General features: G+C 45.3%; 1 protein-coding gene across 7 annotated transcripts in view; it reads right to left on the bottom strand.

Annotated features, from left to right (window-relative positions):
• Nucleotides 1-314: 314 nt before the first annotated feature.
• LRRK1 (leucine rich repeat kinase 1) overlaps nucleotides 315-14,216 on the bottom strand; it is a 132,298-nt gene continuing 118,396 nt past the window's right edge. For 6 of the 7 annotated variants that reach the window (XM_075006425.1, XM_075006424.1, XM_075006427.1 and 3 more), the window contains 4 exons: nucleotides 13,834-13,950; nucleotides 5,224-6,065; nucleotides 3,529-3,630; nucleotides 315-1,636 (listed from right to left, as the gene is read on the bottom strand). In XM_075006425.1, the coding sequence (XP_074862526.1) occupies nucleotides 1,459-1,636; nucleotides 3,529-3,630; nucleotides 5,224-6,065; nucleotides 13,834-13,950 (1,239 nt within the window). In that variant the 3' untranslated portion in view covers nucleotides 315-1,458. Of the gene's footprint in view, nucleotides 1,637-3,528; nucleotides 3,631-5,223; nucleotides 6,066-13,833; nucleotides 13,951-14,216 lie in introns of those variants that run through there. The other variant, XM_075006430.1, reaches the window with a different exon arrangement.

The following is a 14,216-nucleotide window of genomic DNA, read 5'->3' as shown; positions in this document are numbered from 1 at the left end:
TGACCACGTCCTTCACGTTGATGGGGCTGGTTTTGGTTCTAGTTTTTTAAAACCCACAGTCCCTTGCACCACTCCTGACTGGTATCAAGGCAGATTGTATCTGTAACCCTGATATGGTCTAAAGCTGCTGGTGAAGCCAAGGGGCAGGACCACCTGTCTTCTCCCCACCATTCAGGTATTTAGTGTGGGGGAGCAAGAGCTTGCATTTTAATCAGATGCAACAACTCTGGAGCTGATCATGGAGCTGTGCAAACATCCAGTGACTGATGCAGTCACCAGCTGCCAATAAATGGTAACACTGATGTGGTGTAATTCTTGGAGGAGTCTGTTTATTTTGAGATATGTTTTGCTTCTGATAGTTATTTTAACAGCTTGCAGTAGAAATGTAAATCTGACATTTAATCTGCTAATTCTACATCAAGCAGCCTTACATCTATGTTCAGACTTAGCATACGTTTCTCAGCATAAAACCTGTTCAATACTGTACACATTCACTCAGCAGCAGCTGCCTCACTTTTTACATTCTGTACATGCTGTGATAATGTGATTGTGTTTACACCTGGTGTAATGCTGTCTTAGGTCCAGTGTGACCTTAGTGATGTGAAAAATAAACTGTATAAACAGCTCTATCTAAAAAGTGATAGAACACTTATATACCAGCAAATTGAGCTTACTTCCAAATTCATTTGCAGAGAAAAGTAACAGAGGGAGAAGGACCAAATTTCCAAGTCCTGCTGATGAAATTACTCCCTTCTCTTAACAACTGGTAAAGCAGCTGCAGCGCTGATGTTTCACTTTGTATTGGACTCTATATACAATTCAGTTTGCAGCAGTACAATTAAATAGCTCATTAATGAACTGACACTGTGCAGTATTCATTGGCAGATCATTGTGGGCCTTTCACAGTAACTCTGTATCACAATATCTTTTACAGATCAGAAATACATTGATCACTGAAGGATTATTGTTGAGAGCAGATGGTAGGGGTATTGTGTAAAAGCTCAGTCTCTGAGGGAGAGAGATGTGTATCTGTGTAGTTAATAAAGCTCTCTTGGATGAGGAGCTAAGCAGCAGCTGCACTGATGTTTGGGGATTGCAGAGGGACTTTACACTGGGAGAAAAGAGAATGGAAATGGGCAGAGGGTTAGGGAGGTGGTACACGTAAGGGCAACCTTGTGGAGAGATCATCCCCTTTCTGGGCTTAATAAATCCTGTTCCCTACTGAACAGAAAGGAGGAAATGACCAGTTTGGTTTTCCAAGTCTCTGGCAAATGCACTGCAGAGGAGATCTCTTCAGGAAGAGCTCTGCAGTGTTCCTTAGCAGCAAACGTGAAAAATGAAAATGCTAAACACTTCTCTAGGTACACAACAGCGCCCAGACTGGAATTCAGAGGAGCGTCAGTTTTTTTTCCCTGTAGCTGGTCCTTCCTGGATGCTTGATGTTAAATCTGACAAGCACTACCTTCTTTTTCGCATGCAGGTTTCAAGCCTTCCCAGCTCTTCATAGGACTGGTAGAAAATGTCAAACTCTTGGGTGCCCCAGTTCCTCCAGACAGCGAGACACCATTCCATGTTTTTGTTCTCAAAGCAGCACACGACTGTGTCCTTTGCTACGATAGCAGCTTCAACCAGTGCCCTGGGAAACCAAGAACAGGTTTGGAAAGTGGAGTGTGAGACAGGTGTAGCTCTTGAGAAGCACTGGCTGCTCAGGGTTTGTCTTACACTCAATGAATCCGCTTTTCTAAGAGAGCGGGAGGTATTCTAACACATGAAAACAAAGCGGGGTAACTCCTAGTGACATTTATAGTGTTTCCTCAGAAAACTAACCCCAGACCACAGCTCGGAGCCCAACACAGTGACACAGTCATATGAGGCTTTTTTGATGACACTAGTACACTAATGCAGGGCCACATTCAGTAACCCTTCATCCCGTTCATTTCACGGAGGCTATTCAATGTGAGGAGAGGCTGGAGAACTTGCCCCATAATACGTTTAGTAAGATCCGAATAACTGATTGGATTCCAGTGCTTGCTAGGCTCCTTTATGCACTCTACGAAGCAGTGCTTAAGGAAAAGGGACTTGCCCCTTGGGAAACTGCCCCAGCAGGGTGGTAGGAAACAGGAACGGGACAAGCAGCTAGGGAGTTCAGTATCTGACAGCTGTGGGGAAGCTGCCCTATGTCACAACAGGCCCTAAGAATGCCACCTTTAATCGCCACCTCCCACTCACACCCTGCTACTGAGACAGAGACCAAACAGCTGGCTCTGTATTAGTTATGCTGCAGCCTTGCAAATGCCCCCTAGCCAGGGCGAGTAATTTGTTGCCACCGGGAGCGCTATCTTGTTGGCTTTTTCAACCTGCTGGCAGAGGGTGAGTCAATCACTTTTTTGCCTGAATCACCCAGGCTGCAGACTGTAAAAGGGGACCCGTCTAGCAATGGGCATTTCATCTAATCTTCTACTCCCCCCATGCTTCTTTCCTCCTGGTTTTTAAATTAGGTGATCTCTGAAATGAGCCCACCCAGCCAAATGGGCAGGGAGTAGAAGGGCCAGTGGACAGGCCAAGACATAAATTATCAATGGGCGTGAATGAAAGGAAGAGTTTGGTTTCATATGACTTGTGCTGTGCACTAATAAGCGGCAATTCACAACGCACAGCACAACTTAACTTCTATTCTCTTTGTCTTGCCATGAATAGCACAATCGTATGTCGGTGTTTAAATGGTCAGCAAAAAACAGCCCAATGCTATAACCAGGGTGATTTATTTACTTGGAAGCTCAGTTGCTACATGAAGCATTTTAAATTAATGTCCCGAACTGTTTCCCACAGGGTGCCAGGAGTTACGGCTGGTATAAATGTGCTCATTTAGAGCTAGAACTTCAACCTGCTCTGAGTGAATGAAGCCACAGACAGGCGCTGCACTGTGTAGTAAATACGCTTCTTGTTCTTAATACAGGGACTAATTCTGCCAATCGCTGAGGACCTCCTGCCAAGTGCTGGGTGCCTGCAAAGCCCAGGAAAGTCAGCACCTGGCAGGCCTGGGCCAAGGGTTATTGCAACATCCCATTTTGCAAAATGAGAGGCGCTATCTCAGCTCTGGCTTGGCCTGGGAAACAAGGCAGGCAGGTCAAGATTTGGAGATGCAACTTGCCGTGATATGTCTGGGTCAGATCATGAACACTGCCAGACTGGACTGATCTGGCATGCAAGGGAAGATCTATCCCAACTTCTCCTGCTTATCCCTGTCTAAGGAACAGGAGGAGCACAGTTACACTCTGCTCTGCTTTACCAAACTAGGGCCATTCCAGCCTCTGGGCCGCTCTAACTTGCACTGGGGCCATCTCTATGTAATTCAAGTCTAATCAGTAATCACAGTGACTCCTCAAACTGGGAGCTTGCTCGGCTGTGCAGAACCCATGCTCGCATGCCTCTAAGTGAGAGAGGCCAATCAGAGGACTGCAGGCCTTTCACACTGACACTGACTTGATCCTTTGTGATCATGAATTACACACTCTCCTTCCATCTCACCCATAAGGAGCCAGTTCCCCAGCCTTCAATACGGCTATGACTCTGCCACGCTGTGTGTCACACTCCTTCTCCAGGCCAATGACTATGATATCGCCACCCCTCCTAAAGACAAAAAAGAGACAATCGTGTTCAACAACAAGGACCACTGGCAGCCAGGGAAAGCACGTGCACATAATGCAACATTAGCTCTTCTCATTACACATGTTGAAGGCTGGCACCAGGGGATGGGTCTGAGATCCACAGGTGATCATGAACCTTATTAAAGACAACAGCTGGGACAAACAAACAATCTCTGTCAGGCTCAAAAGGAGGTTCAGTCAAGCTCCTTACATAGTAAAAACAATTTCAGACAATGGCACCCACTCAAAGCAATAGGCCACCAGGCAGGTCAGTACTAAGACGTGGACTGAGTGTTTGTCTAGCTGCAAATGCAGGGAAATTGGTACCAGCGTGCATGAAGGTTAGAGTCCATCTACACTGCAGTGTAAGTCCAGGGTTTGAACTCACACTCAAGTCAAGCCTAACCCTCTTCTTGCTACGCCATCACATGATAACCTAGGGCTCAGACCCAGGGCTGAAGGACCCGGTGTGGGTGGAGGTCCAACCCCGAGTCAAGCGGGGCCCAAGATTCAAGCCCTATTGCTCTGCAGTGGGGACATAGCCCCCGTGGATTCATGCTTTGGGAAGCCACTAAAGTATTCACCCATTCATTGGGATGGCATTCTTTGTCCTCTGGACAGAAATTCGGTGGACAGTGGAGTTTTCCCACACTGCACCATCAGGCCCACCTGCCCCAGCCCTGCCCCTTCTGCCAGAGGCCCCACCCCTTTGCCCAGGGGCTCAGCAAGGCTGTTGGCTCCACTGTGCACCATGAACATAGGGCTACAACAGCCACATGTTGGGAGGGAGTTAGGAAAGCTGGGAAATGGCTGGTTGGACTCAGATCTGTGAACTTGGAGTGGATGCTGGAGCCCCAGATTCAGGTCCAGGTTAGAAAATTCTTAACCTAGAGCTGACAATCAGTGTTGAAGCTGAAGCACTGGGTTTTCTAGCCCAAAGTCTGCTACCTCCAATTCCACTAATGCTGACTTACATTGCAGCTGATATAGCCATGTCCTCAGAGGCAGAAAGCCAGCAAAAGCAGTGGTGAGCCGGACCCAGACAGTAGCCTAAAGTGGTGGACTTGGCAATTTCTAGGCAAGAAAACTGTCTGCTGATTTTGCTCCTACTCTGTCCAACGAAACAAGACTTTACTTCTTTCTTTCTTCCTTTCTTTCTTTTGTAAATAAACAAGATGGCTGATTTGTATCATGATTTCTTTTCCTAATGGAATCAATCCTTCGAGAACCCACTTTTGCCAAAGGGGCAGTACTAGATACTATCCAAATGTTACAGAAATGACATTCTAGGACAGTTATGTAGTTTTTTTTTTTTTTAACTGTAAACCCCCAAAATGCCGGAATCAGAGTTGCGCTTAACTCTCATTAACGTGAGTTAAGCGCCACTTGAAGTCGCTCTGCGACTGTCTGCCCACCTGCCTCTACTGTACCTGATTGCTACTCACCGTCATGGGTAAGTTTGATGTGAAATTACAAACAGAAAGAAACCCAAGCATTTGAGAGCTTTTCTAAACCCAAACTACTTCATGCTCCACTTGTGCCTCAGCCCTAGCTTGTGTTTTAATGGATGATTTACCTAGGGATCCAGATGAGGTCTTTCACTGCAAGGATCTTTACAGCTTGGAGAAGTTGTGCATTGTCTGTCGGTGCAGCATTGTTTTCAGCTCTGTCTGGGGAAGGGATTGGTTCATGAAACTTGCCAGACTCCTCGCAATCCGTGGAGAAAGGCACGCTGGATAAGCTCGCAGGTGAACTTGGCAGACTGGAGGAGGACCTAGTTATTCTGTTAGGAGGGGAGGACGAGTAGGAAGACACAGAGCAATAGTCTGTGAGGGAGTCCTGATGGTTTAATATTTGCGTACCCAGCTCCTGGCTGTAGATAATGCTCATATCAGCCAGAGAGCTACTCTCAACAACCATCCTGTGTATACCTGTTGTAGCAGGGATCCCTGCGGATGGCTGTTGGATCGTAAACATGTCTCTTAAAGGGCTGCGGTCACCACAGAAATATCGTGCGCAGAGCTGATAAGTTGCCGTATGGTACATCACCAGGTAGTTCGTTTTATCATCCAGGCACCAAATTACTTCCTCCCCATGGTACTCTGAGTTACAAACCATAGATATGATCACAGATGGAGGGTTGTAGGGCTCCAGTCTCCTGTTTATTTCTAAGGTCACACAGTCTATGATGAGAATGCCAGGGCCATTGCTGTACCAGACCTCAGCCCCACTGTTTGTTATTTCCATGGCTTTCACTGGGTAGGGATTCTGCCGGGGGTCACTGTCCAAGATGTTGAACTTGGACCTGTTTGCCACGTGTGAGCACAAGTAGGAGCAGCTGTCATCTGGGATGCCACGTGCCACGGAAAAAACTGCCACAAGTCCATCTGACAGGCCAGCCAGCACCAGGTAGGAGTTCTGTGGGGGAGAGAGAGGCAGACTTGTTTCCCCAGGGAGAAGTTTACCCCTTTTACAATAAGAGTTCCCCATCCAACGTTCCAGATGCCCTGACAATGTCAAAAAAAAGCCATCCATTGCCCCGAAAGCAAACAAAATCCCCCTGCAACAGCATCATTACCTTCAAAACCAAATGAGCCTATGCAATCCCCCTGCTCCCTCCCCCCAGCCCTCCACAGCCCCTCTCACCTTACAGGTGGGAAGAAGGATGGGCTATGCTCTCCACCTCAAAGCCTAACAAACCCAGGCTGCGATACACTCTGAGGCGACCAGGTTTTGTTGATTAAAAACTGTTTTTTGGTGAAAGACGCCCAGCTCATGTGACAAAAATCTTTCAGCCCTACAAGAGACTTCTTTTCCTCCTCCCTTTGCCATTGACAAGAAGCCAGTGCAGACACTGCCGTTTTGGCACCTGCCCTGCTAGCTCTGCTCAGGGTTCTGATCTCTGCTGGCATGTGCCCCCCCCATTTCAAAGCTCTTGGAAGTATCTGACAGCTGAGTGAGCTGCTCCATTTGGGGAACAAAACCAAAGAGTAAATAATAGGAATGTTCCTTTTCTGCCCTGTCTTAGGAACAAAACGTCAGGCTACTGCTGCGGGAAGGGAGACAGGCTGCTGTGCTGCTTCTGACATCCCTCAGCAAGGAGAGCTCACGGAGCTACTGACGATGCTGATCCCAGCAGCCAAGGCACCTGTGGGAGAAGATGCAGTGAATCCCAAGATGCACAGGGATCAGCAACAGAGCACTATGGGATACATTCCCACAGTGCATTGCTCCCACTGTTAATGGTGTCCCCAGTGTTGACATGATCTCTCAACAGAGGGGCAAGTGTGAACACCCTCCGGCAGTGCTTTTTTTCCCGAGCAAAAAAGGTGCTGGAACTCAAGCCCTGCCAGCAGCCTCAGCCCCCATATTCCTGGCGGAGGTGTGTGGTGGGGGGAACCCTGAAGCCCCACACCTGGGAGCTGGCTGGGGTGCGGAGCCCTGGCTGGCAGTCTTTGTCATGGGAACCCCAGCTGATGGGGTGGGGGAGAGAGTAGGGGGTCCCCACAGCTCTGAGGCTAGGAGTCAGCTGGGGCGTGGAGCCCTGCCAGCACCACCAGCTATGGGATTCCCAGCTAGGGTTAAAATAGTGCCGGAAAGCAGCTCCTCTGCAACCCAGCAGAAAAAAGGCCTGCTCTCTGGCAATTTTTGGGTGTTGACAGAAGTAGCCTGAGACAGGCATTATGTGCTTGGAAATCCAAGTGTTCAAGGGCTGCTTAGCTCAAACAAGGAATAAAGCAATAGAGAGGAAGCCGTGCTAGTCTATACACTATCAAAACAAAAAGCAGTCAAGTCGCACTTTAAAGACTAGCAAAATGGTTTATTAGCTGAGCTTTCGTGGGACAGACCCACTTCTTCAGACCATAGCCAGACCAGAACAGACTCAAAACTCAAAATGTTGACTAACTGGTTTGTGGATCTGGAGTGTTTTGATGTCTGTTTTGTGCCCATTGACCCTTTGTCTAAGGGAGTTAGAAGTCTGTCCAATATACAAAGCACCTGGGCATTGTTGGCACATGATGGCATATATGATGTTAGTAGAGGAGCATGGCACTTTGTGTCAATGGGCACAAAACAGACATCAAAAAACTCCAGATCCACAAACCAGTTAGTCAACATTTTAATGGAATGGGGCATTCTGTCAATGACCTAAAGGTATGTGTGTTACTGAAAAGGAATTATCACACCGTTTTGGAAAGGGAAACGGCCGAGCTGGCTTTTATATTCAAATTCGGCACATTAACACATGGTTTAAATTGTGATGGGAACTTTCTGAGTCACCATAGGGGCTTGTCTGCATACTTGGCTCAATCTAATTCTTGTCCTTCCCCCCACCCCTCCACTCTCTGATTTGTTCACCTTGATTATCTTTTTCTGATTTGTCCTCCTTGCTTACTGTTTTTGGTTCTCTGTGCCTTAAATATTGAGTCTGTTCTGGTCTGGCTATGGTCTGAAGAAGTGGGTCTGTCCCACGAAAGCTCACCTAATAAACCATTTTGCTAGTCTTTAAAGTGCTACTTGACTGCTTTTTGTTTTGAAGGAATAAAGCAGTGTGGGGCTTCTACTGGGGTGCCACTCTGACAAAGCAGAATGGTTACCGAACCTTGGCCCAATACTCTGCACACTGCTGCACTGCCACTGGCTACTCTGACAAGCATGGCTCATCTAGATAAGAGTCCACATGAAGGCTGCACGACTGGGGCTCAAGCCTACATTGTACATGTATGGAGATGGCGGCAGAATTTACAGAGAACAGGCTGACAAGCACGTTGGAGAATTTGAAGGTACTTATAAAAATACCCTTTGTTTAATGAATACACACAGCTGTGGCAACTTACAGCACAGTGAGCAACTTGCATGCTATGCAGCTTTCATCACAGCCAAAACATAATGCTCTGTACTGAAGTCATTCTCAACCCAAGAACTCCTTCCTGTAGCACCCAAATTCAGACACCAAATTATGCACAGTGCAGATAACACTATAACACTGCTCTAGGGCAGAATGCTCAGAGCATAATGAAACAGCTACCAAGTAAGAGAGAACATTATGACTTGTCAGACCTTCTGCTTGGCCATGTCTTCCCAACCACACCAAAAGCCCACAGGACAGCAGTTAGAGGACAGGGAAATGAGTTTCCGGGGAAGCTGACTCATTATGCAAACACTCTCCCTATGTCTTGGCTCCTCAGTCTGTGAAACAGAATAATGCTCGCTTCCCAGGAGATGGGGAGGTGGGTTTTTCCAGTGTATCAGACTGTAAGAGGTGTCTATCCCAGGTGCTTGGTGTGCGTCAACACTTCTTTATCCTATTGTGTGTAAACCAAACCCAGCAGCCAAACTTCCCCATACAAAAGAGAAGACCAGCTAGACCCTGACAAGAATCTTACCCTTTCTGGGTACCAACCCTCAAACCAGGAACCTTGCATGGTATAAAAATGCAATTTGCAGCATGGCCCAAATGTCATCAAATTTAGTCGAATTCAGACCAGGGTCAAAGGCCTTCCCAAAGAACCTCCTGCCACGTGTAACTAAGAAATTCTAACCCAAGCACCCTCACAGATCTTAGCTAATCACACAGGGAGAGGGGCAAAGAAGTGGGGCATAGACCATTTAGGTTTTAAGAGGCCAAAAATCAACATCAGTACACATAACCTAAAGGGGAACAAAAAGACATTTGAGTAACCCATCACTTAAGGGACATTGGGAACTGCAACTGGTGAGCCTGTGAAAGTTGGATCCCCTGGCTTGGTTGGCTGGAGATGCTGGTAACTTTCTGCGAGTATTTATGTGAGTAAGAAAGCTGCTTAGACAAAGGTTGTAACTCACCAAGATTAAGGTCTAGTCACCTGAAAGCATGTTTCATTTTGTTTTGCTTGTAACCAGACCTCTCTTTTTTCCCTTTGGCTAAGTGTCACTTAGATGTCTGATCTTTGTCAACAAACCTATTCTTGTTTTGTTACAAAACCATATTGATGCTGTGTATCAAAAGTGAAGTGCGAGTCTTCAGCTAACCTGATTGCTACCTGCAAGACCAAGTTTATTCTGGCAGTCCTGAAGAGTCTGGTGCAAGGCGGACACGCTGGTGCACCAGGGAGCTGACACTCACTCCTGCTGAGGCAGAAGGAGAATTCAGTACCTCACAGTGCTGGGGGTCCCAGATGTCACAGAAGGCCATTGTATATTAAAGAGTTTTGATGGGAAATTTTCAGCCAGTTCAACTAGCCACATTTTAGCAGGCGTTAGTGGGACAGTGAAAGCTATTCCCTGACCTTTCATTCCTTTTGCCTGCCCACCCCCTGCTCTGAGTCACTGTTAGGATCTTTTAAACTACTACCTAGCTAAGCACGTTGGAAGAAGACAATTTGCCTAGCAAGTGCTATATTTCCTTTAGCTTCGCATCATAACAGCCTGTTTGATCTCCTTGGTTAGTGTCAGCTACAACAGAACAAAACAAGGTAACTTGCAGATTCAGTGGACCAGCTTCTTGCTATGTATAACTCAGCATAACTCCACTGGAGTCAACACAGCTGTGCCAGCTATACAAGCTGAGGACTGGGACCAATATATCCCAAGGAATATTACAAAACACATAGACTTCCTTAACTCAGCCACCGAGGAGGCAAATTCAAGCAGCCATTTTGCCACAGTATGACTCAAGAGTTGGACATTAAACCTGTTTTATTCAGGCATGAGACTGCCCCCAACACTTTGGAAAGCAAGACATGAGAATTCCTGCCTGAAAAAGGGGCCTGAACCACATTTGTTACTGCATGTCCTGAGGTTAGAGCACTGGCCACTTACTATGCAGGTGCAATGAAAGCCACATGCTCACAAAGGCTATCCACTTCATTGGTGCTATCAAGGCACAAGTGTGTTGGGAGGTGGGGGACATAAGGTAGATGTAAACCTCTACCTTATACCCCGGGACAGGGCACTCCATATTCTTTGTTGGGAATATGCTCATGACTATGAATATGACACAACTGGTCTATATTTTATACAAAATACATCATGTGAAATATCGTTGGATGGCTGTAATCAATGGAATATGATTTTCACATTTGCATGCATGTATTTTCCCCATATTTGAAGTTAGAAATATAAAGCTGTCTTACTAAGGCAGTTGTGCTAAGTGAGGCCCATAAGTAATACGCACAGAAATTAATGGCCCAATATTCAGGATGAAGATCTGTGTATAGATTTGTTTTTCGTGTAAGCCTGGGAAAATGGTGAGTCCTACCAAGACGTGGTCATGTTACCCGATGGTGGGATCCATCTTGGATGCTGTATTTTTCCACAAGAGCAGAGGGAAAGGTTAGATGGAACACAGCAAATTCCCCCTTTTGCAATATCTATTTAAAGGCTGGGAGTGAGGTAATCCAGGTCATCAGTTCTCCACGGCTACCACACCCTAGATGACTGCCAGAAACAACCAAGACTAAATTGGAGAAAGGAACTGGACCCAGGCTGGAAGGATATCTCGTCAGTGAAGATAATCAGAACAACTTTTAGGGTGAGATACTGTATGTAATTATTTTTTTTTGGTGTCTTAAGCTTAGCTTGTAAGTTCTGTTTTACTTTGTTTAATAACTGGCGGTGGCCCTGACCCCTGGAAGCAGGCTGGACTGCAAGACAGGGTTACTAGAGTACCCAGTCTATCAGGAAAACCATGCTCAGTGGGGTCTTCACACATCAGATGACAGTCCCAAGGGGGTCCTGACCCGTCACAATCTCCCAATCATGATATCAAAAAAGTGACCAAACTCAAGGAGCTCAGCAGCCTCCATCAATGTTAAGTAACTTTCTCAGAATTCACTTTTGACATTTTAGCTGAGAGAAGAGCCAACGAAAACACAGAAACAAAACTGCATTGGAACCCTCTGGCCAGCCAGAAGTTTAGCTGTGCCAGTGAGAATGGCCTCCTAATGGGGGCGTGTGCTGTATTGTACAGCAGACAGAATGTGCCTGTTCCAAGACAGTCCGGTCTCACAATTACAGTACAGTGCAGTGTTTAAAGCCTCTGGAAATCATGAGGTACCAGGTAAATTCAGCACTCAAACACAGACTTTGTCCCTCCCCCCATCTAATTCCCTTCTGGCACAGAAGACTTCAGCAGGCTACAACCTTTACGGGCAACTTTTTTTTCGTATGTTCTCGGCTCTAATAGAGAGGCCAAGTCCTGACATGCGTTCAAACCTCTCTCTCGCTTTTTTGTTGTGAAAATATTGGAAACAGACAGGAAGGTAATTTTCTTTTTGGGGGTCTTGAGGATTTTATTGTTATGCGGTTATAATAATTGATCATAAAAATTAACCAGCAAAATTACACTATTAATTCTTCTGGTTGTTTTTTTTTTCTTTCTTTTTATTCTTTTCTGAGGGGGAAAGTTTATTTTCTGGGCTTTACTCTGCTACGTTCAAGTATCTATGATGTTTCCTTTGGATGAGAAAAGAAGCATGGGAAGCTATTCTTTTGGATCTGTCTTCTCAAATACAGCCAGTTAAAAGTATTTATTTCCCTTATGAGCAAAATCCCAGGGCCTTGATCTGACTGCATGTTACTTCAGGCTTCATCAGCTAGCTGGCTCTTGTGCTTGGAAAAGGCTTATGTTCCCATCGGCCTCAGTGAAAGTTTCTTTTCTCCACTGGATTATTTTCAGAGGGTCATTCCGTACTGCAAGCTCAGCAGCTTAATACGCTAGGCCTTATGTGTCTCGCTTAGCAAAATCTTCAAATCTTGTAAATGGTTTTGCTTCTTATAGACTTTCTTATAGCACTTCCTCCTGATTATTGGCCTGGCCACACATAGATAAGTGTCCACACAAAGGAGCAAAAAGCCCTACAAAGATTTCTGCTCAAAAGATTGATTTGGTGGCAAGGGGGCAGAGACTGGGGACTCAACATTATTGTAGGGCCTTGAAACATTTGCTGCATTCATTAGACATATCACAACTGGGAAAGAGAAACCTGGAGACCCGAGACCCCCTAGAGTTGTAATCAGTGTGAAAGTGGAAACTCTCAAAATGACAGGCACGTTCTCCTTCTTTGGACAAAATGCAAGACAGCAGGAAAAAGGCAAGTGACATGTGAGGCACCAAACATCATAGGCAAAAATTGTATCTTTGGGAACCAGAAAAAACAACAGCATCCTGGGGTGAAATTAATTCCTGTGCGAGCAACAGGTCTGTGCACCCTGTAAGTAAATCCAACTTACACCTTGCTTCAGAGGGTGAAGTGGGAAGTAAACAGTGCACATTAATTCTGCACTATCCCTCAGGGATACTTCTCACCAACTATACAGCAGTCTGAGCAATTGAGTCAGAAATGCACAGTAACACAGAATGGGGACATCATAAAATAACCCCACACAACCTCATTACCACTGTGAAAACTGTTCTGTGCAGTTGTAGACACAGTATGCTCCTTAGTTGTATGCATAAGCTTTTAGGTAATTAGAAATGTTGAAAATAAATGGATGATAATGGGACTTTTTTACTCTAGATTGTTACAGGTAAAACTGAGGATAATTTAATCAATCAGAACTTGAAATGTCACCAAAAATAAGGCTAGTAGCTCTATGTCACATAATGCCTCCCTTTGTTATGATTAAGGAGACAAAATATCCTAGCTTGCCTTTTTGTTGTATACAAATTCCTAACGTAAGGTAAAAAGGGCTGTTGCTAATGCATAGGAGATACATATGCATGTATACGCTGCATGCATGGAGGTTGTCCAGTCAATGTGCACTTAAAATAAATGCTGAAGTCCTACATTAAGAATTAACTGATACCCATTCTAAGCAATCGGTCAGTTCCCTCTATCCCATTTTCTCAGTAACTTACACTATTTTTTCTAATGATAAGGTGGGAAAGCATTTGGAAAGGTTCAGTGGAAAGAAAGCAGGTGTATTTCAATTACTTCCCCAGCAAGTTCTGAAGTGCTGTTTCTATACCTCAGGTTCTCCCCTGTGCCATTTTCAGGCCTCTGTGCTCCCTGGCGTGAACGCAGAGACCTGCAAACTGCTCTTTTGGCTCTGCCCACAAGTTTTAATGTAGAGGAGTTCACAGCAACATTCCCTCGTTATGTAGAGGATAGTGAGAAACATTATTCTGGGGTCCTGGTTCCTTAAGATTATTATTTAGTTTCACTGATATCCTTTTCCAATTCTGAGAAACATTCCTCTTTACCTTTTTTACAACAGGCACGGCTAAGAAACAGCTCACAGTAGCCGGAGTGTCTAATCCCTTTTGTGGAGTATTTAAAGGACACATGCCTTGTAAGCTATATATATAAATCTTCTGGTCCTGCAAATGAAAAAGAGCAGATTAAATTAAGTTTAATTCAGTAATAATTCAACTTACCCAATTTTCATGTTGTCAGATAAACTGTTCCAAATTTGTCTCCTATAAATCCATCCAATTTGTATATCTAGAGATCAAAAATCTTAACTTTGGATTTAATTTAGTTCTTTTTTGGACAACTTTTAATTTAAGGGTCCTCTCCCTGGTGTTTTGTTTTGGCTTTCTGTGATCCATACTGGTCAGAGAGGCTTGCCTGGAATCCCCTTAAA

This window comes from Carettochelys insculpta, chromosome 12 (assembly GCF_033958435.1).
Source record: "Carettochelys insculpta isolate YL-2023 chromosome 12, ASM3395843v1, whole genome shotgun sequence".
Classification (NCBI taxonomy): Eukaryota; Metazoa; Chordata; order Testudines; family Carettochelyidae; genus Carettochelys; species Carettochelys insculpta.
The sequence above is the reverse complement of the archived record's forward strand: the minus strand, read 5'-3'. Positions and strand labels throughout refer to the sequence as shown.